General features: G+C 36.7%; 1 protein-coding gene across 1 annotated transcript in view; it reads right to left on the bottom strand.

The window, feature by feature from the left end:
- ARHGAP42 (Rho GTPase activating protein 42) overlaps positions 1–23,434 on the bottom strand; it is a 293,889-nt gene that overhangs the window by 64,631 nt on the left and 205,824 nt on the right. The window contains exons 5-6 of the mRNA XM_007445610.1: positions 14,979–15,080; positions 5,305–5,415 (exon numbers count right to left, since the gene is read on the bottom strand). Of these exons, the coding sequence (XP_007445672.1) occupies positions 5,305–5,415; positions 14,979–15,080 (213 nt within the window). The remainder of the gene's footprint in view (positions 1–5,304; positions 5,416–14,978; positions 15,081–23,434) is intronic.

Raw genomic sequence — 23,434 nt, 5'->3', positions numbered from 1 at the left:
AGCAGGATACAAATGTAACCTTTAGTCCTACAGTGTTTTTCTTTTTTTTTAATGACATTATCTTATAGTCTCACTTAATTTTCCCTAAATTAAATATTCTACATTAAGGCTAACCAATCATATTGAAAAGAACACAAAAGGTTTGACTTTCAAGACCTGAAAGTCTATATACTACCTGATAGTCTTTTTTAACTTAGCAAGTAGCTGGTGTTCAGTCTCAAAATTATTCAAACTTTTTTAGAGAACCCACAAAGCATTTTATAGTATACTTCATGATATAATAAGTTAAAAAACTAAAGCATGTTAACTTATTTAAAATTAAATTCAGCAGAATAAGGTAAGAGGATCAAAAGCAGTGTGCTTTAGTTTATATTTAATAGTTTACTTTCATTTATCATATGAATTTTAAACATAATTCAAAAAGACTAAAATGAAGGCTAAAAAATACTCTAAAATGAAAATGTTATTATGGAATTTAGATGTATACTTTGAAGCATGTTAAAATTAAAAATGTGTTTTTGAAAAATCTTTATCTAGCTTTGAAGCCACACTAATAAATGATTCATCAATACTGTTTTCATATCTAGTAATAACAGTCCATGTGAGAGCTCACACTAGCTGATACCTTTCTGATGTTAGTAATGAACCAGGCAATTACTCTGTGCATTACCTGCATCGGTTGAGACTCATCACAATCCTGGGAACTACATACAAATTTTATCCCTGATTGACAGATAAAAACCTGAGGCACACAGACTTTGAAAAGCGTGCCAAATTCACACAGTTATTAAGACTGAAGCCAAATTCCATCTTGTTGTCACTCAGCCATTATACTTTTCTGTCTCTACATGGAAAGTGGCCAGTCACCTGTGGCCTGGGGAGACAACTTAAAACAGGATGATGAAAGAAGGATGAAAGAACAGGTGAATGAATGGACAGGTATGTGCCCTGACTCAAGTACCTTTACCAAAGTAAAGGTCAATCTCTTACTTTCTTTTTCTAATTTTAAGGAATCAAAGTAGCTTTACAGTCCAATTTTCTAGGGTCATCCATTTTATTTGGTCAAAGCAAGTATTAAGAAGAACTAATTTTTGTAATCAAGTAGCCATTAAAGCAGTAGGTGGTACAAAACTGTAACTTCAGACTTGGGTTCTCGATTCCTGGTTCTCCCCCTCTTTAGGTTTGTGACCTCAGGCAACTAATAATCTTTCTGTGACTTAACTTCCTCATCTGGAAGGATAACAACCACCAATAATAAAGCCGTGGTGGGGTTCATGTGGGAGAACACAGAAAACATGGGACACATAGTAGTTGCTCACAAAACATTAGTCCCAACTAAGTACGCTCAAAGGCTATAATCAAAACATACACCAACTGCAGCTGAATGAACCATAAAGGAGTTGTCATAAAAAGATTCTTTTGGTTTTCTGAACCACAAACTTTCATGTTCCATAACAGACTTCTGAGACACAGGGGTTAAAATAAACTCTTTTAGGTAGGTTGTTCATGTTCAAGCTTTTTCTCCTAATCCCTCAAAATTCTCAGAAACTCCGGGCAACTCTGAGAAGTAGGAGGATCTTACAGTCAAGAGTCAGGAGATGATGTTTCTCTCTTGCTGATCTCTTTTCCCCCACTACAGACCTGAACTCAAATATCTTTTTGGCAAATCTGAAAGGTTGCAGCTAGGACTGCTGGACAGAAATATAATGTGAACCACAAATGCAAACCAATGTGAAATTTTTAACTTTCTGGTAGTCACAAGAAATTTAAACCAAGTGAAATTTAATATTTTGATACAATGTATTCAAAAGATTATCATTTCAACATGTAATCAATATAGAAGAGGTTTTAATGATATTTCACATGCTTTTTAAAAATTTTTTTGTACTAAAGCCTTTTCAATCTAGTATCTATTTCACACTTGGAGCACATCTTAATCTACACTAGTCTCATTTCAAGGGTTTGATAGACATACACAAGTAGTTGCTACCATACTGGGTAGTACTGGTCTAAAATCATGAGTTAGCTACCATCACTTTCTAAATAAAATATGATAGATAAACAGAGGGGAAAAAAGGCCATTAAAATCATAAAGCTAATGGAGAACTGAGTTTAAAAAGCTGGCTTTCTGTATACTTCAAAAATAATTTATAAAAAATATATAAATGCCCCCTCTTTTTCCCTTGTATTAGACCTAGATTCTTCTTAGAATAATGACACTGTAGGAACATCTATTCCTAATATCATCTGAATATTCTGTAGAAGTTTTACTGTAAGTACAAATTGACTCTTAAACAATTTGGGAATTAAGGATGCCTACACACACACACACACACACACACACACACACACACACACAACCTTTGCAACTCTGTATATAACTTTACAGTCCTGCCTTGGTACGTTCTGCATCTTCAGACTCAACCAACCAGCAGATTGTGTAGTACTGCGGTATTTACTGAAAAACATCCAAATATAAGTGGGATCCACAAAGTTAAACTCATGTTGTTCAAAGATCAACTATCGTAGGATCTTGACATTAACTGAAACAATGTAAAATTATCTCAAATGATCATCATAAAGTAAGGATATTATTTAATGGGAATCACCAGGACTATTTATATTTTCTACTTGATATCATACAATCTGTATGAGATTAGTTGCATCCCTAAAGTATTTTGCTTTACTCTAATGCTTATTTGTTAAATAAATCTCAGCTAAACTAGCATAGACTGCTTCATTTCTGCAGTATAAAACTTTATGCAACAGGAATTGGATTTCTGCAGAAAAAACCCTGCAAAGAACCCTGCAAAGTATCCTCATGTTCTTTTATGTTTATAGCTCCTCCGGGCTTTGTTTTTGAAATTTTGAAAGCTTTTTTCCTGCAAATTGATTTGTAAATGCATAACCTAAAGAGCAACATGCCCATGTTCTATCGCTCCCATTTCTATTCTTCTCAACATTGGGGTGGAAATTAAGTAAAACCCCGTGGATGAGACTTTGCGGCTGGAAATGAGGAGACTAAACTGACAGTACTATTTGGTTTGGCCAGACATTCTAATAGAAAAAATCCAGCAGCCAGGAAAATACTTTGGAAGAAGGACAAATTTAACATTGACCTTGATTGTGGTGTCACCAGAAAGGCATGCGTTACAGAAGACTTATCAGACCGTCCCAGTTTGGGATACAGTAGAGGGAGAGAAGAAAACACATTTCAATTGAAGGACAATTTCGATTTCTCTTCCTATATTATCACAGGAATTCATAAATTCTTATCATTCCTTCTGTGACCTATGAGCAAACAATTTTACAACCTTTTCTTTATATACCTGGTGTCATCTTACAGAATGGTCTAGTTCACTGTTCCCAGACAGGATGGGCTATTAAAGAGGCTCAGATGGGGAAATACGCTATCTGCATACCTCTCCAGAGAGAGAGAGGTACTACAGATGTAAAAGGATCATTCCAGGTGCGAGGAAGAACTGCAGAGAAGATGAGCACAGTATCTGAAGGGAATGGGAACAGGTAATGAAGGAGTATGAAGGAAAACCATCAGAATTAGTGGGGGCATTCTAACAAAGAGCTAAAATTCAGAAATTCCAAGAGGCAGGTCATGAGGAGGAAGTTTGCCAGCAAGGAGAGAGGCTTCAAAAACCATGATAGACTTCAGAGGCAGAACTTATTACTCCATGAGAAGGGGAGTAGGAATTTTAAGCATTAGTCATCTTCATTGACTAGGGCTTATTAGGCTGACCAGTTGTCCATGAACCCCAGATGAGTTTCGGAGAGCCCCCCAAAAAATTTTAATCAGATCCTCAAAGCATCTGCTAAATAAGAGGTTATCAATTCACCCTAAGGGGTTTAAGGACTTAGCTCTTTGGCAAACAGAACTTGGAGTCAAGGCTGTCATCCCAAATAGAGGGTTAAAGTTAAATCCCTGAGCCTATGGTGTGGCCTCTGGTTCCTAAAATCCTTCTAGCTGAAGGGCTAGCCTTAGAAACTTGTCAAGCGTCCAGCATAAAGTCAGGTGGCTACAGCTGAAGGGAGAGGAGTGAAGCAGAGGTGCTGGGAGCCAGGCAGGGGCTGATGACTCTTCCCAGACTGCCTTGTCTCAGTTTCTCATCATCTTTAGGGAATCACTGATGGGCTTTCATCAGGAAATAAAATTTTCAAATATATTTTGAAATGGATCTTCCCTTCTCCATGTCACCTCCACTAAAATAGGAATAGGGTATTTTATTTCCCATTATAAATAGATTTTTTATAAACTGACCTAGGAAGAAAAGTATGGCTTAAATTATATATTTGATTTCTTACATATTTTATGATTGCTACTCCATCATCACATGGGAACTGAGCACTATCTTGGCTATAGAACTCACCCTTATTCATCATAGATGATACCTCATGAAGATGCCTACTCAGGCAATATTGTAATATATTAGGGTATTACTTGGGGAAAAAATGCTAAGAAAATGAAGCAAACTTATAAAGACCAGTCACCTGTTCTTTTTCTATAATGCAGTTTACATTAGGGAATCCATTACTTTTTACACTGACTTAGGAAAATAAATGACTTCACTGAAAAGTCAGGCAGGTCCCAGCCTTGCAAGGAAGCAGGGTGGAACAACAGAAGAAATACAGCCTTACCTCTTCTCCCTTCAACTAAAGGTTTGGTAAATGGGTCACTTTAGTGGTGAGGTATATTCCCTTGGGTATATGTAATATACACGCCTTAATTTTTAATTTTAGGTTTTTTAAATCAATAGGCTATTCTTAGAGCAGTTTTAGGTTTACAGACAAACTGAGCAGAAATTATAGAATTCATAATATGTATAAAATAGATAACTAATAAGAGCCTGCAGTATAAAAAATAAATAAATAAAATAAAATTTAAAAATTCAAAAAAAAAGAAATTATAGAGTTCACATACACACCCTTGGCCCCTACCCACACAGAGTTCCAATTATTAACATCTTGCGTCAGTGTGGTACATTGGTTACAAATGATAACCCAATATTGACATATTATTATTAAAGTTCATAGTTTACATTACAGTTCACTCTTGGTATTGTACGTGTTATGAGTTTTGACAAATGTATAATGAATAACATGTATCCACCATCACAGTGTCCTATAGATTAGTTTCATTGCCCTAAAGTGCTCTGTGCTCCACCTACTCACCCTCCCCCACTCCTCTCTCTCCTTTTATTTTTAAAAAACATAATTTTCAACAGGAAAAAATGCAAATTTTGTTTCAGAGATGTACTGTACCTACTATTTTATAGGGAATATAAATCTTACCGGTTCGACAAATTCAAACTTCTTTTTTTCTTGAACCTCTTGAATTTTAAAGACATATTCTAGTGATGCCTCATAGAAGTTTTGATGCTCTCGGTCAATCTGTGTATCTGCCTAAAAAGCACAAAAAAGGTAAATCATGACACAGGGAGCAATTACTGAAGGTTCTCTGTTAGAGAGGAACTCAAATCCTGTTTTACTCTAAAATCATTAAAAAAAAATTAAGTTCAAAAAGTTTGAATATAGCAATTATTATGTCTTGGGAATACAGAGGCTAGGAAAACACAGTCATTGCCCTCAAGAGCTTATAGTGTTTCGAATGGGAAGAAAAATGCACATACACACACACACACAGAGCAAGCACACAACATTCATTAAAAAATTATTATAAAAGGGGTATGTAAAAATATATGGAAATCTATGGGGATCACAAGAAAGAGACAAATTCTGGGAGAAAATGGTGGTGCTCTGAGTTGAATCTTAAGGTAAATAACTGGCCATGAAGAGTCAAAGATAAAAAGGAGGTCACTCCCATGAAAAAGTAAAAAGGCATGAAAGAGTCTGACGGAGTTTGCCTTCAGAGTAAGTAAGTGGAAGGAAGGAGGGAGAAGCAAGGCTGGAATCACACTATAAAAGATCATGAAAACTGCATAATGTTTGGATTTAATTGAGGAAGAATCATCTGAGATTATTTTTGTCTATGGTGTTAGGGAGTGTTCTAATTTCATTCTTTTACATGTAACTGTCCAGTTTTCCCAGCACTACTTAGTGAAGAGGCTGTCTTTTCTCCACTGTATATTCTTGCCTCCTTTATCAAAAATAAGGTGACCATATGTGTGTGGGTTTATCTCTGGGCTTTCGATCCTGTTCCACTGATCTATATTTCTGTTTTTGTTCCAGTCCCACACTGTCTTGATGACTGTAGCTTTGTAGTATAGTCTGAAGTCTGGGAGCCTGATTCCTCCAGCTCCATTTTTCTTTCTCAAGATTGCTTTAGCTATTTGGGGTCTTTTGAGTTTCCATACAAATTGTGAAATTTTTTGTTCTAGTTCTGTGAAAAATGCCATTGGTAGTTTGATAGGGATTGCACTGAATCTGTAGATTGCTTTGAGTAGTATACACCACCAAATGTAAAACAGATAGCTATTGGGAAGCAGCCACATAGCACAGTGAGATCAGCTTGGTGCTTTGTGACCACCTAGATGGGTGGGATAGGGAGGATGGAAGGGAGATGCAAGAGGGAGGAGATATAGGGATATATGTATACGTATAGCTGATTCACTGTGTTATAAAGCAGAAACTAACATACCATTGTAAAGCAATTATACTCCAATAAAGATGTTAAGAAAAATCATCTGAGAATATTAAACAGCAGAGCCCCATATTAGGTAAACTCTTACGGAGGTAATACTGGTAACAGAGCCCCCAAATGCAAAGGTTCCAAGCAATGAATCGTGCTCCATCAATACCATGCACATTCTCTTCCCACTTGTATGCCCACCATCGTCCTTGGATGCTGTCTTTAAAACTGACTTTGGTTTAGTAGGGAGGCATGATTTTACTTTCGTTGCCCAGCTACACACTCCTCACTGCCAGCTGAGATTACTAAAAGCAGGTGAAAAGAATGGCCTCTCTGGAATACCAAGTATCTGCCAACAACAATTTGGGAATAGGACATTGTTTTGTAGCCATTTTACAATGATAATTTAACAAACAAAAGCTTAAAGAAAGATAAAATTAGGTTTGCTGGCTTAGCATAGCATCTTAAAACTTCATTTGAAAGAAAGACCTTTAAAAATAATTATACATATTTACTACTTGCTATGCAATTATTTATATAATTTAAAATGGCCCAATATTATAAGCAACTTAGTAGGCATTTTTAAACTTGAGAATTTCAAGTTTATGAACTAATATATGAGAAGAACACATAAATCAGGTAAGAAATTTGGACCAGAAGCTTCTCAGCACCCAAAGTCATTATTCCACACAAATCATATCATATATATTTTCTTTTTACCATTGCTTAGAGGAACACACTATGTATAGAACAAACAGTAAGCGGGTACAGGTGGTGGTATGCTAATAAATTTTTAACAATTGGCTCTCTTGTGGGTGGGGGAGGGTGTCTGATTTGCAGTATTTGCTGTTTTCTGTGGTAAAATATTCCCAAAATAGCCAGTTCCAAATCACAAACACAACATCACTGAACGAGCGATGAGAAGGAGATGAAAAAAATCAGCTCTCCAAGAGGAAGCTTCAGTACACCATTGGGTGTAAAGGATGCAAGAATAATTTCAGTCTCAGAGATAATAGTCTATTCCACAAGTTATTTCTGAAGCTTTCATTTACTTTAAAAGATAGTCATTGTGTCAACTAGCACACAGGAACAAACTAGAATGTTGAGACATCTTAGAGCCTAAAATGATTATTTCTGGTCAACAAAACTGTGCAGAAAAAGTTAGCAGAGCAGGCATGAATACTATCCACTGAAAGGCCTGCTTACAAGGTTGGCCCTTGGCTGGTATATGGGAATGTGGATTTTGGGAGGGTTCCCACCAGTCTAACTGATAAGAGTAGTTCACTATGCTGAAACTGTGCAAAAAGTACGGTTTATTTTGAACACCTGCTTTCTTTCTGGGAGTCTGGAATTTGGGTACATGACGAGCAGAGGGTGCCTATACGACAAGCCCCCAAAACAAACCATGGGCACTCAGTCTATGAGTTTCTAGTAGACCACAGTTCACACATGTTGTCACAACTCATTGCTGAGGGAATTAAGTCCTATGTGTCTCCACTGGGAGAGGATTCTTGGAATTTTGTGCCTGGTTTCCCCTAGACTTCAACAACTAAATTCAATATACCGAATCTGCTTTGAAAGGGCATCTAGAATGCACAGTGCTAAAAGAATACAATAGCTTAATTCTTTTCTTCATTCAGTACAAGATTTAGAAAGACATTCTTTTACCTCAGACGAATTCCTTTAGTACTCAAGCTCATAGTGTGTAGCAGACACTTACTTACATACCCACTAGCAACTGTCATGTATTTTGTGCTGGAGAAGTAGAATAACTATGTAATTTATTGTCTAAACTTTTAAAACTGAAAAGGAGTAGTAATTATTCCAGAACAACAGGTATAAGCTGTTATTTATGTGGCAAAGTCATCCTAATAAGAAACCAAGTTAATTACATAAGAAAACCACATAGTTCTGCAGGTACCTAACTTCTTCCCTAACCACAATAAGCTGTCTCAATTCAAAATAAAGGAAAAAGGCTCAGGTGATATTTGTTGAATCGTTCCCAGAGGAGAAAGGATTTAAGCTGGATGCTGAAGAATGGCGAGGTTAGAGTACATGGAGATAAAAGAAGAGTTTCGGTGAGGGAATAAAGTCAGGAGAAGTTATGTTTCGGTAGATAGATTGAAAGTGTTGGTTTGAAACAGTCAGAAATGAGAATTGAGGCAATATAGGGAGAATAACATGTCATCCTATAAACCATGCAAAAGCTTGAGGAGGGTGTGGACAAGATCAGAGGTGAACTTCAAGAAGATTAAAGTGAGGACAGGGTAGAATGTGTTGATTCAATGGTAAAGCTGGGTGCATGTGAGTATAAGGAGAGCTCTTATTTGATAAGGGTAAAGGTGTTTGGTATATCCTAGAAAGAGAAGTTGAAGGATGTGGGTGTGACAAGCAAGGGGGAAAAAAAAAGTCAGATAATTTTGACACAAGAAATAATACCAGCATTAACAGAATTAAAGAAGTGAGAAGCAAATTTGAGAAAATGTGAGATTTCACATGTGTCACTAAGGTGTTGTAGTCTGAAGTCCTGGTAACCAGTCAGTGGACAGTGCAAAGGTGGTCAGGTATGATGGTGGGAGATACTTGCTGAGATGTTACAGACAATATGGAAGGAGCAGAGCTAGTAGGGACACAAACTGAAGGATAAGAATAGAGCTATGAGGTAGAACCTGAGGGATCCCCTTCACTCAGGAGGTGGGAAGAAGAGGAACCTTTTGAAAGTGTATTTAGTGATAGATGGAAACCCAAACTCTGGGATCCTAAAAGGAATCCTTTACTTTTTTCCTAACTATAAAAGTAATACATATTCATTACTATAAGTTTATTCATTGTTCATTATTATAACAGGAAAATGTAAAGAAAATAAAATTTGCAACCCCACTATCAATATTTTGATGTGTAACATGCACACAAACACAAACTTACTTTAAAAAACCTGAATAATAGTGTATATTCTGGTTTAAATCCTGTTGTTTTTTTTTTTCCTCTTAGGCCAAAAAATATTTCCAAATGTCTTTAAATGATTTTCCAAATAAAACTTTTCACAGCCATATCAATTCCATTTTTGGCCAAGCTATATTTTTATATTTATCCCAATCACTCTTGTGCCATTTCAGATGTTTCTAAAATTTGTATTGTGAATAACTCTTGGATCAACATATTTACACAATTTATTTTTATGCTCATTTCTGATCATTTCTTTAGGGCAAATTTCTATCAATAAAATCACTTCAACTATCTTGTACATATAACATTGATTGAAATATGATGTCAAATTTACCTCAAAAGTTATTGAATGATTTCATACTCCCACCAGAAAAGCAAATATATGCTCAGTTTCCCATACCTTCACTAACAATGGATATTATATTTTAAGAAAATAAAATAACATGCTGCTACTATTATTAAATTGCACTTTTTAATACATGTGACATTGAAACTTACAATATTCATTATGGTTTATATTTCTTCTTTGATGAAGTGCCCTTTCATAGTCTTACCCCATTTTTCCACTAAAGTCTTTATCTTTTTCACACTGATTTGCAAACACATCTTATATATGAAAGATGGTTATCCTGTGTCAAATATTTTATAAATTTCCTAACACTTTGCCTTTTAATTTGATTGAAATTTTTTTTTTGAAATAGATTACTTTCATGCATTCTGGTCTTTCTACATTTCCTTTATGATCTCTTCCCCTTATTTTTTGCTTAGAAAGAAATTATCCATTCACATATCAAATATTACTTCTTTTCATCTACTGTAAAGCCCATAATTTTGACGAGTCTGTTTCCAATTCTGTTTACTCCAGTGGTCCATCTAGTTGATGGCCTTGGAGCTTTACCAACACAAGCTGACCCCTAATTCAGTCCTGGTAATGGGAAGTCACTTATTTTCCATGAGCAAAATGAACAAAGAGTCAGCTGTGCCAGTGAGAAGGCACAGAGGGGTCTTTCTGAGAACTTAATAGTCTTGGTGCTGACAGAAGGACCAGAGCTGCTCTGGAAGGGAACAGATGACTTTTAATGCCATGTTACAGAATTAAATACATGTGTGGCAGCATCGCCCTATAACTGGTTTGACTCCTGGAAGGATAGAGGAATAGATAAAAAGCAAGCTACATTTCTCCTTGACTACATTATATGCTCTGAGGAGTTTCTCTGCACAATATCTGTGTTGTATTCTATTGTGGGCTGTGCCTCCTGGAAAAAAAGTGTGTGTGTGTGTGTGTGTGTGTGTGTGTGTATGTGTGTGTGTGTAGTGGGGCAAGTGGAGGATGTTACTAACCGTGTTATGTTTTTCTAGCGTCCAACTAAATACAAAACCAGAATGAATATTCTATCATAGCTCAAGGGATTGAGGGCAACTAACAAGTATTAAATATTGAGTTAGGTTGTCAAGGAAAATTAAAGCATAAACTCTAGAGGACTTGAAAATTATGATAAAGTTAACATTTTCTTGATGGTTTAAGTAATGTCTTATCTAAGGTGGCCTCTCATATTTACCAAGAACCTGATAACCCTTTAGAGACTCTAAAAACTACCCTTGATTTTGAGGCAGTTGATTTTTTTAAAATTAATTTTTATTGGAGTATAGTTGCTTTACAATGTGGTGTTAGTTTCTACTGCACAGCCAAGTGAATCAGCCATACATACACATATATCCCCTCTCTTTTGGATTTTCCTCCTATTTAGGTCAGGACAGCACACTAAGTAGAGTTCCCTGTGCCATACAGTATATTCCCCTCAGTTGCCTATTTTATATATAGTATCAATAGTTCATATGTGTCAATCCCAACCTCTCAATTCCTCCCACCCCACCCTTTTCTCCCTTGGAATCCATACATTTGTTCTCTACGTCTGTGTCTCCATTTCTGCTTCCCAAATAAGGTCATCTATACCATTTTTCTAGATTCCACAGATATGCGTTAATATATGATATTTGTTTTTCTCTTTCTGACTTACTTCACTCTGAATTACACTCTCTAGGTCCATCCACATCTCTACAAATGACCCAATTTTGTTCCTTTTTATGGCTGAGTAATATTCCATTGTGTGTGTGTATATATATATATATATATATATATATATATATATATATATGTACCGCAACTTCTTTATCCGTTCCTCTGTTGATGGACATTTAGGTGGCTTCCATGTCCTGGCTATTGTAAATAATGCTGCTATGAACACTGGGGTGCATGTGTCTTTTTGAATTATGGTTTTCTCTGGGTATATGCCCAGTAGTGGGGCTGCTGTGTCATAAGGTAGTTCTATTTTTAGTTTTTTAAGGAACATCCATACTGTTTTCCATAGTGGCTGTATCAATTTACATTCCCACCAAGAGTGCAAGAGGGTTCCCTTTTCTCCACACCCTCTCCAACATTTACTGTTTGTAGATTTTTTGATGATGGCCATTGTTACCAGTGTGAGGTGATACCTCATTGTAGTTTTGATTTGCATTTCGGTAATCCTTAGTGATGTCAAGCATCTTTTCATGTGCCTCAGATAGCCATCGGTTTGTCTTCTTTGGAGGAATGTCTATTTAGGTCTTCCACCCATTTTCTGATTGGGTTTTTTGTTTTTTTGATATTGAGTTGCATGAGCTGTTTGTATATTTTGGAGATTCTTTTTTTTTTTTAACACCTTCATTGGAGTATAATTGCTTTACAATGGTGTGTTAGTATCTGCTTTATAACAAAGTGAATCAGCTCTACATATACATATATCCCCATATCTCCTCCCTCTTGTGCCTCCCTCCCACCCCGCTATCCCACCCCTCTAGGTGGTCACAAAGCACAAAGCTGAGCTCCCTGTGCTATGTGGCTGATCCCCACTAGCTATCCATTTTATATTTGGTAGTGTATATATGTCAATGCTACTCTCTCACTTCGTCCCAGCTTACCCTTCCCCATCCCCCTCTCCTCAAGTCCATTCTCTACATCTGCGTCTTTATTCCTGCCCTGCCCCTAGGTTCTTCAGAACCTTTTTTTTTTAGATTCCATATATATGTGTTAGCATACAGTATTTGTTTTTCTCTTTCTGACTTACTTCACTTTGTATGACAGACTCTAGGTCCATCCACCTCACTACAAATAACTCCATTTCGTTTCTTTTTATGGCTGAGTAATACTCCATTGTATACACATGCCACATCTTCTTTATCCATTCATCTGTCAGTGTACACTTAGGTTGCTTCCATGTCCTGGCTATTGTAAATAGAGCTGCAATGAACATTGTGGTACATGACTCTTTTTGAATTATGGTTTTCTCAAGGTATATGCCCAGTAGTGGGATTGCTGGGTCATAAGGTAGTTCTATTTTTAGTCTTTTAAGGAATCTCCATACTGTTCTCCATAGTGGCTGTATCAATTTACATTCCCACCAACAGTGCAAGAGGGTTCCCTTTTCTCCACACCCTCTCCAGCATTTATTGTTTATAGATTTTTTGAGGATGGCCATTCTGACTGGTGTGAGGTGATACCTCATTGTAGTTTTGATTTGCATTTCTCTAATGATTAATGTTGTTGAGCATTCTTTCATGTGTTTGTTGGCAATCTGTGTAACTTCTTTGGAGAAGTGTCTAGGTCTTCTACCCATTTTTGGATTGGGTTGTTTGTTTTCCTGATATTGAGTTGCATGAGCTGCTTGTACATTTTGGAAATTAATCTTCTGTGAGTTGTTTCATTTGCAAATATTTTCTCCCATTATGAGGGTTGTCTCTTCGTCTTGTTTATGGTTTCCTTTGCTGTGCAAAAGCTTTTAAGTTTCATTAGGTCCCATTTGTTTATTTTTGTTTGTATTTTCATTACTCTAGGAGGTGGGTCAAAAAAGATCTTGCTGTGATTTATGTCAAAGAATGTTCTGAGGCAGTCGATTTTTAAAATGGTACTTGGTCATGGCCTTTGGTACCTGATGGTGACAGTTAGGGGAGCCCTTTCTACTTCATTTACATACCACATTCTCTCTTAGGTTTATTCTAATGCAATGTTTAAAGGGATATGTAAGCATTTAAGAAGTTTGGAATATGTGAACATAATATTAAATAACAACATAGTACTTCATAAGATTAAATATGTCCATGAAAATTAAACATACAATTTTCCATAATAACAGATTTTTCTCCATTTCACTTTAGCCCCAAAACCTTTCCATAGGCCCACAGCTGTATATTAAATTGTCCTATTTTAACAGCAGGTGTTAATAACAAGATATTCATTATAATGAGCACATATTTAAATAACAAAACTTCCCAACATTAAACATTTTTAAGTGAAGAAATTCAATTCCCTCTAGGGGAACATAAGAGTATAGAAAAAAGGAATCAGAAGCAACCCTCCCATGCCTTTTGGACTACTGTTCCACTGCATTTCAACTCTAACTCATCAAGCATGCTTTATGGCTGAATATGGAGGTCAGGGAAAGAAGCATAGGAAGAAGGAGGGCAGAGGACCAGACTGAACTTGAAAAAAGGTTCAGAAAGGGAGGTGGCTTTGCTAGAGGATCAGGAGGAGGCATTTGAAAGAAGTTCCCCACCACAGTCCCTAGAAGTACAGAGAGGAGAGGAAGAAGAGATGAAAAGAGGCTCAGCACAGTACAAGATTCCCTATGAAGGGCTAGAGAGCAGTGGTGAGCTGTAGGGGGACTAGCTCAACAACTCCCAGCTCAGCTCTGAGACACACCACTGTACGCTGGGGGAATGATGGATGGTGTGTCAAGATTTAGTTGCTGCCAAGATGAAAGACAAGAGAGCCTCTTTAAAAAAAAAACATATCCCATCACTATTCCTCAGTAAAAGGACTATTCGATTTGACTAATTATAGTTGAAACACTACCAATGAGAAGAAATTTTCAGAAAAAAGGAAGAAATGGATTCCTTATATGCATACACTGTACATGTTAGTATACGCATATAAGGAATGTTGACTGTTGACTTGTTCTTTCAGAAAATTGACATAAAATAATGGAGATTTTAAAACATATAGGTGTATATGTATCTTTTTTCCCCTTAATTCTGATGCAACACCTTAAAAACAGGTATTTTTAACTTAATATAAATGCTATAACATGGATTTGGTAGGTCCTGCTATTTAAAATATGCCCAACAAGAAGAAAAAGAAATAGCCTTGTTTCACTCTTTCTCATTATTGAAGGAAATACTAATCTTTCTCTCAGAACTGTTAACATTAAATGTCACAAGGCATGTAAAATGCTCAGCACAGTGCCTGTCTGTAGTAAGTGCTCAATTAACTTAAATATTCTTATTATCATTATTTTATTAAAGAGGAGCAGATTCTGAGATAATGTCTACTTTTCAAACTTTGGACTTCACAGGACAACGCTAATGCCCTTTCCACATTTCATTTGGGAAAACTTACCTCCTGCAAATGAGACTCCTTTTTCTTTGCAGACAAATTTAAATGCTTGTCAAGAATAGAATAGTATTTTTCACTCTCCTTGTCAAATTTCTTCTTTCCATCCTAGGAGATCACAAAAACAACAAAACATTCAAATTAGAGAATCAAGAAAACCTTGATTTCCACCATCCCCATCAAACATCCACTGAAATTATTTAATAAAGATTTAGTGAGCTTCAACTACGTGAAAAACTTGATGAAGTAGAGTAGGAAGAAGGATGTGAAACAAAATCATTTGAGTATGTATTCTGCTCTCAAAGAAGTTCATGGAACTATAGTACGGAGGGGGCAGGCTGCCTACGGTAGAATCCCTTTGAACACTTTATAACTGATTCTCAGCAAGAAATTCTGACCTGGGATAGGACCAAGAGAAAACATCTCTTTTAGGCTTTTTGGTGATTCAGATGAGTTAATATACAACCAGTTTAGAGAACCACTTGCACACTCTTCTCAAGGAATCAAAATATTTCCCAGCCACAAAAAAGATGCCTCTTACTGAGCTCTGCCCACCAGAGCAACAGTCAGCTCTACCCACCACCAGTCTCTCCCATCAGGAAACTTACACAAGCCTCTTAGATAGCCTCATCCACCAGAGAGCAGACAGCAAGAAGCAAGAAGAATTACAATCCTGCAGCCTGTGGAAGAAAAACCACATTCATAGAAAGATAGACAAGATGAAAAGGCAGAGGGCTATGTACCAGATGAAGGAACAAGATAAAACCCCAGAAAAACAACGAAATGAAGTGGAGATAGGCAACCTTCCAGAAAAAGAATTCAGAATAATGATAGTGAAGATGATCCAGGACCTCGGAAAAAGAATGGAGGCAAAGATCGAGAAGATGCAAGAAATGTTTAACAAAGATCTAGAAGAATTAAAGAACAAACAGAGATGAACAATACAATAACTGAAACTATAACTACACTAGAAGGAATCAATAGCAGAATAACTGAGGCAGAAGAACGGATAAGTGACCTGGAAGACAGAATGGTGGAATTCACTGCTGTGGAACAGGATAAAGAAAAAAAGAATGAAAAGAAATGAAGACAGCCTAAGAAACCTCTGGGACAACATTAAATGCAACAACATTCACATTATAGCAGTCCCAAAAGGAGAAGAGAGAGAGAAAGGACTAGAGAAAATATTTGAAGAGATTATAGTCAAAAACTTCCCTAACATGGGAAAGGAAATAGGCACCCAAGTCCAGGAAGCGCAGTGAGTCCCATACAGGATAAACACAAGGAAAAACACGCCGAGACACATATTAATCAAATTGGCAAAAATTAAAGACAAAGAAAAATTATTGAAAGCAGCAAGGGAAAAACGACAAATAACATAAAAGGGAACTCCCATAAGGTTAACAGGTGATTTCCCAGCAGAAACTCTACAAGCCAGAAGGGAGTGGCATGATATACTTAAAGTGATGAAAGGGAAAAACCTACAACCAAGATTACTCTACCTGGCAAGGATCTCATTCAGATTCGAAGGAGAAATCAAAAGCTTTACAGACAAGCAAAAGCTAAGAGAATTCAGCATCACCAAACCAGCTCTACAACAAATGCAAAAGGAACTTCTTTAAGTGGGAAACACAAGAGAAGAAAAGGACCTACAAAAACAAACCCAAAATAATTAAGAAAAGGGTCATGGGAACATACATATCAATAATTACCTTAAACATGAATGGATTAAATGCTCCAACCAAAAGACACAGGCTTGCTGAATGGATACAAAAACAAGACCCATATATATGCTGTCTACAAGAGACCCACTTCAGACCTAGGGACACATACAGACTAAAAGTGAGGGGATGGAAAAAGATATTCCATGCAAATGGAAATCAAAAGAAACCTGGAGTAGCTATACTCATTATCAGATAAAATAGACCTTAAAATAAACAATGTTACAAGAGACAAGCAAGGAAACTACATAATGATCAAGGGATCAATCCAAGAAGAAGATATAACAATTATAAATATATATGCACACAACATAGGAGTACCTCAATACATAAGGCAACTGCTAGCAGCTATAAAAGAGGAAATCTACCGTAACACAATAATAGTGGGGGACTTTAACACCTCACTTATACCAATGGACAGATCATCCAAACAGAAAATTAATAAGGAAACACAAGCTTTAAATGACACAATAGACCAGATATATTTAATTCATATTTATAGGACATCCCACCCCGAAACAGCAGATTACACTTTCTTCTCAAGTGCACACGGAACATTCTCCAGGATAGATCACATCTTGGGTCACAAATCAAACCTCAGTAAATTAAAAAAAATTGAAAGCATATCAAGCATCTTTTCTGACCACAATGCTCGAGATTAGAAATGAATTGGAAAAAAAGCACAAACACATGGAAGCTAAACAATATGTTACTAAATAACCAAAAGATCACTGAAGAAATCAAAGAGGAAATCAAAAAAAAATACCTAGAGACAAATGACAGTGAAAACACAATGATCCAAAACCTATGGAATGCAGCAAAAGCAGTTCTAAGAGGGAAGTTTATAGCTATACAAGCCTACCTCAAGAAATAAGAAACATCTCAAATAAACAATATAACCTTACACCTAAAGGAACTAGAGAAAGAAGAACAAACAAAACCCAAAGTTAGCAGAAGGAAAGAAATCATAAAGATCAGAGCACAAATAAATGAAATAGAAACAAAGAAAACAATAGCAAAGATCAATAAAACTAAAAGCTGGTTCTTTGAGAAGATAAACAAAATTGATAAACCATTAGCCAGACTCATGAAGAAAAAGAGGGACAGGACTCAAAGCAATAAAATTAGAAATGAAAAAGGAGAAGTTACAACAGACAGTGCAGAAATACAAAGCATCCTAAGAGACTACTACAAGCAACTGTATGCCAATAAAATGGACAACCTGGAAGAAATGGACAAATTCTTAGAAAGGTATAACCTCTCAAGAATGAACCAGGATGAAATAGAAAATATGAACAGACCAATCACAAGTAATGAAATTCAAACTGTGATTAAAAATCTTCCAACAAACAAAAGTCCAGGACCAGATGGCTTCACAGGGGAATTCTATCAAACATTTAGAAAACTTCTCAAACTCTTCCAAAACTTGCAGAGGAAGGAACACTCCCAAGCTCATTCTATGAGGCCACCATTTGTTGATACCAAAAGCAGACAAAGATACTACAAAAAAAGAAAATTACAGACCAATATCACTGATGAATATAGATGCAAAAATCCTCAACAAAATACTAGCAAACAAAATCCAACAACACATTAAAAGGATCACACACCATGATCAAGTGGGACTTATCCTAAGGATGCAAGGATTCTTCAATATACGCAAATCAATCAATGTGATACACCATATTAACAAATTGAAGAAAAACCATATGATCATCTAAATAGAGGTAGAAAAAGCTTGTGACAAAATTCAACGCCCATTTATGATAAAAACTCTCCAGAAAGTGGGAATAGAGGGAAACTACCTCAACATAATAAAGGCCATATATGACAAACACACAGCAAACATCATTCTCAATGGTGAAAAACTGAAAGCATTTCCTCTAAGATCAGGAAAAAGACAAGGATGTCCACTCTCACCACTATTATTCAACATAGTTTTGGAAGTCCTAGCCACGGCAATAAGATAAGAAAAAGAAATAAAAGGAATCCAAATTGGAAAAGAAGAAGTGAAACTGTCACTGTTTGCAGATGACATGATAGAGAATCCTAAAAATGCCACCAGAAAACTACTAGAGCTAATCAATGAATTTGGTAACGTAGCAGGATACAAAATTAATGCACAGAAATCTCTTGCATTCCTATACACTAATGATGAAAAATCTGAAAGCGAAATTAAGGAAACACTCTCATTTACCACTGCAACAAAAACAATAAAATACCTAGGAATAAACTTACCTAGGGAGACAAAAGACCTGTATGCAGAAAACTATAAGACACTGGTGAAAGATATTAAAGATGCTACCAACAGATGGAGAGATATACCATGTTCTTGGATTGGAAGAATCAACATTGTGAATTCAACATTGGAAGAATCAACATGACTATACCACCCAAAGCAATCTACAGATTCAATGCAATCCCTATCAAATTACCAATGGCATATTTTAGAGAACTAGAACAAAAAATCTTAAAATTTGTATGGAGACACAAAAGACCCCGAATAGCCAAAGTAGTCTTGAGGGAAAAACACGGAGCTGGAGGAATCAGACTCCCTGACTTCGGACTATACTACAAAGCTACAGTAATCAAGACAATATGGTACTGGCACAAAAACAGAAACATAGATCAATGGAACAAGATAGAAAGCCCAGAGCTAAACCCACACACCTAAGGTCAACTAATCTATGACAAAGGAGGCAAGGATATATAATGGAGAAAAGACAGTCTCTTCAATAAGTGGTGCTGGGAAAACTGGACAGCTACATGTAAAAGAATGAAATTAGAACACTCCCTAACACCATACACAAAAATAAACTCAAAGTGGATTTGAGACCTAAATGTAAAACTGGACACTATAAAACTATTAGAGGAAAACATAGGAAGAACACTGTTTGACATAAATCACAGCAAGATCTTTTCTTGATCCATCTCCTAGAGTAATGGAAATAAAAACAAAAATAAACAAATGGGACCTAATGAAACTTCAAAGCTTTTGCACAGCAAAGTTAACCATAAACAAGACGAAAAGACAACCCTCAGAATGGGAGAATATATTTGCAAACGAATCAACGAACAAAGGATTAATCTCCAAAATATATAAACAGCTCATGCAGCTCAATATTAAAGAAACAAACAATGCAATCCAAAAATGGGCAAAAGACCTAAATAGACATTTCTCCGAAGAAGACATACAGATGGCCCAGAAGCACATGAAAAGCTACTCAACATCACTAATTACTAGAGAAATGCAAATCAAAACTACAATGAGGTATCAACTCACACTAGTTAGAATGGGCATCATCAGAAAATCTACAAACAACAAATGCTGGAGAGGGTGTGGAGAAAATGGAACCCTCTTGCACTGTTAGTGCAAATGTAAATTGATACATCCACTATGGAGAACAGTATGGACGTTCCTTAAAAAACTAAAAATAGAATTACCATACGATCCAGCAATCCCACTGCTGGGCATATACCCAGAGAAAACCATAATTCAAATAGACACATGCGCCCAGTGTTCACTGCAGCACTATTTACAATAGCCAGGTCATGGAAGCAACCTAAATGCCCATCAACAGACGAACGGATAAAGTTGTGGTACATATATACAATGGAATATTACTCAGCCATAAAAAGGAACAAAATTGAGTCATTTGTTGAGACATGGATGGATCCAGAGACTGTCATACAGAGTGAAGTAATAAGTCAGAAAGAGAAAAACAAATATCGTATATTAACGCATGTATGCGGAACCCAGAAAAATGGTACAGATGAACCGGTTTGTAGGGCAGAAGTTGAGACACAAATGTAGAGAACAAACATATGGACACCAAGGGGGGGAAACCGCGGGGGAGGTGGGGATGGTGGTGTGCTGAATTGGGTGATTGGGATTGACATGTATACACTAATGTGTATAAAATTGATGACTAATAAGAACCTGCTGTATAAAAAAATAAATAATATATATTTTTTTAAAAAAGATACCTGATATTTCATACAACTCATTTTTGACAGGAAGGAAAACAGACCTTCAAAACCTGGTAGCATGAAATAATTAGAACAGTTCAGTCAAGTCAAAAGGATTAGCAACATCTGTGTCATATACTCAACAGAACTCTAGTAGCTGACCTTTGCATATCCCTAAAATGACACTGTTCTCTAGGGGAGCTGTAACCAGTCTAGTCTTTTGTGGAGGAGGAGGATACTTTGCCTTTTATCCTCTGGCATACTTTTATCGAAATGTAAATGGAATAAAATCTTAAAGAGAACAGGACATACCTGGGCATATAATCTTCTTCAACTATAAATATGTTATCCACCAGGTATGTCTTTTCCATTCATGGGTCCATATGAAATAAATAGTAGATGATCACACTCATAAATTTTATTGGCTAAAGAAGTACTATTCCTTGCTTTTATTTCAGTGTCTCTTGAAGTGCAATAGCTGGACCACCTTAATCAGAGTCAAGTATTTTAAAGCCTATTAAAAATGTAGATTCTTATTTCCCTCATATAGAGATTCAGACATTGTTATTTTTAACAAGCTCTGTGATTATTATGCATAATGCTTTGCTTCATTACTTGTATATGTATTTGGAGGGGATTAATTAAAAATGATGGATGGATGGATGAGGAGAGGAGAGGAAGGGAGTTTGGGAGTCAAGGAAGAAGAAAGGAGAAGAGGGGCAGGCCTCTGACCTGTCTTTCTGAGGACCCTGAGGGTGTCAGATCCAGGTTAATACATCCACAGAATTCCATTTTGACCCACTGGCACTCTAAACGTTTTATCTCAATTATATTTCCAGGAACCCATCATGATCTAGTTGCAAAGATGGAACTTTAGAAACTTAACTGGTAAAATGGCATTAAATGGAAAGAGCAAGTAGGGTTCTGCTGTAAAGGTTCTAGTCACTTTTAGACCTTTGAAGAGTACTGGTATGTCTGTGCATTACAGTATTATACCTGTAAATGACGGGGGGGGGGGAATCAACATCTTCAAAGCATTTTTATTATTTAGGAGAAAATGTGGCTCTACTAGAAGAAACAAAATTGAAAAATAAAAAGTGGCATTCCCATCCAGAAAAGGTCTTTTGAGGAACTCACACAACAAAATGTGCAGGAGAGAACCCAAAAGAAAGCAGAGAAGTTCAAGGTTCAGGATGGGAGGAGCTTGTCCTGTCCACGGTTGAGACAGATACCTGGGTGAACATTCCATCGTTAGCTCGGTACGCGGGCCTCTCACTGTAGTGGCCTCTCCCGTTGTGGAGCACAGGCTCCGGACACACAGGCTCAGCGGCCCAGCCACTCCACGGCATGTGGGATCTCTCCAGACCGGGGAACGAACCCGTATCCCCTGAATTGCCAAGCGGACTCTCAACCACTGCGCCACCAGGGAAGTCCTCTCTCATTAGCCCTTTTGAGCTCCTATTCTCTGTTCTCTGCAGACCACCTCCTCTCTGATACAAATGCTTACTTCTTCCAACATCCACATATTCAAGTTAGATCTACTCTTAGCATCCAGCTTAAATAGACCTCATTCACATGTCCCCTCCATCAGCTCTCTCTCCCTTTGGTTGCTCATATAGCTTTATATATGAGTTTCTTATGGTGTTCATGTCCTACATTGTAGGAGGGAAATTTATGCATGTATCTTCTCATCCTTAAAACTGAAAATTTGAGAGAGTGCTCAATAAATATCTAATGAACAAGTGAAATTATTCCTCTTATAACACGGCACCACAGTCCCTCACAAACATTCCATTTGATCAAAAAAACCAATATCCATGATATAAAGGACAATTCTGCACAAATGGCCTTAACTCAATCCCAGTGATACATGAATACTGGGGGCAACCAGCTGCCTTACAGTGTAGTACACAAAACTGACTCACTTTCATCTTACAATAGGGGGCTTAAAATTTCTCACTGTGCATAGAAGAAACTATTTGGGGGAAAAGAGAACACAGCTGTGGTGACTACATTTGCATCTTTGTTTTTCAGTCAGTGTTTGATGGTGTTTTGGGAAATGTTAACTCCGTGCCAACACATCAGCATTCCTGGCAATACAAAAATCGTTCCCAGAAGCACTTCTTGGACTCTTATTCAAACCCTGGCCCTTCACACCACCAGGCCCGGGAAAAGGATTTACTCAAAGGGTCCCATGATGTAGACAACAAAAACACACTCAGTTCTAGCATAAAATTAAAGAGCTGAGTTGAAAGAGTAGGCTACATGAAGGACAGCTATAATCTAAGGAAGCATGTTCTTGAAAGCCAAGAGCACTTCTTGCAACCCACATCTCCCCCCAAAAGCCGTGATTTACTGCTCCTGTAAGTCAAGTCTTATTTGGCCTTAGTAACTTAATACTACACAGCTACCTCCTGTCTTTTGTGTTACTTGTTGTGAATATCAAATGAAGAATATTCTCTGAAACCAGTGCTGCAGAAGGAAGGGAAAATAACACACAAATCTTTACTAAACACTGTATGTGATCGATGTCTTCTTATTATCATAGCATGACTCAAAGAAAGGGAGACTATGTCACAATGGTACAACATTTTCTATAAACACACAGTAAGTGCATTTGAACGAGGTAATCATGTAAAATGAAATCATATATATGTGTAATATATGTTTGTATGTGTGTGTGTGTTATAAAATCTTAAAATATACCATCAAAAATGGCAAATTAATCCCCAAACCCAATTACAGTTGCAAAAGTGTAAGATAAGTTCAAGG

Source organism: Lipotes vexillifer, unplaced genomic scaffold (genome assembly GCF_000442215.2).
Source record: "Lipotes vexillifer unplaced genomic scaffold, Lipotes_vexillifer_v1.1 scaffold1282, whole genome shotgun sequence".
NCBI classification, from domain to species: Eukaryota; Metazoa; Chordata; class Mammalia; order Artiodactyla; family Lipotidae; genus Lipotes; species Lipotes vexillifer.
This window is presented reverse-complemented; position numbering and strand designations above follow the sequence as displayed.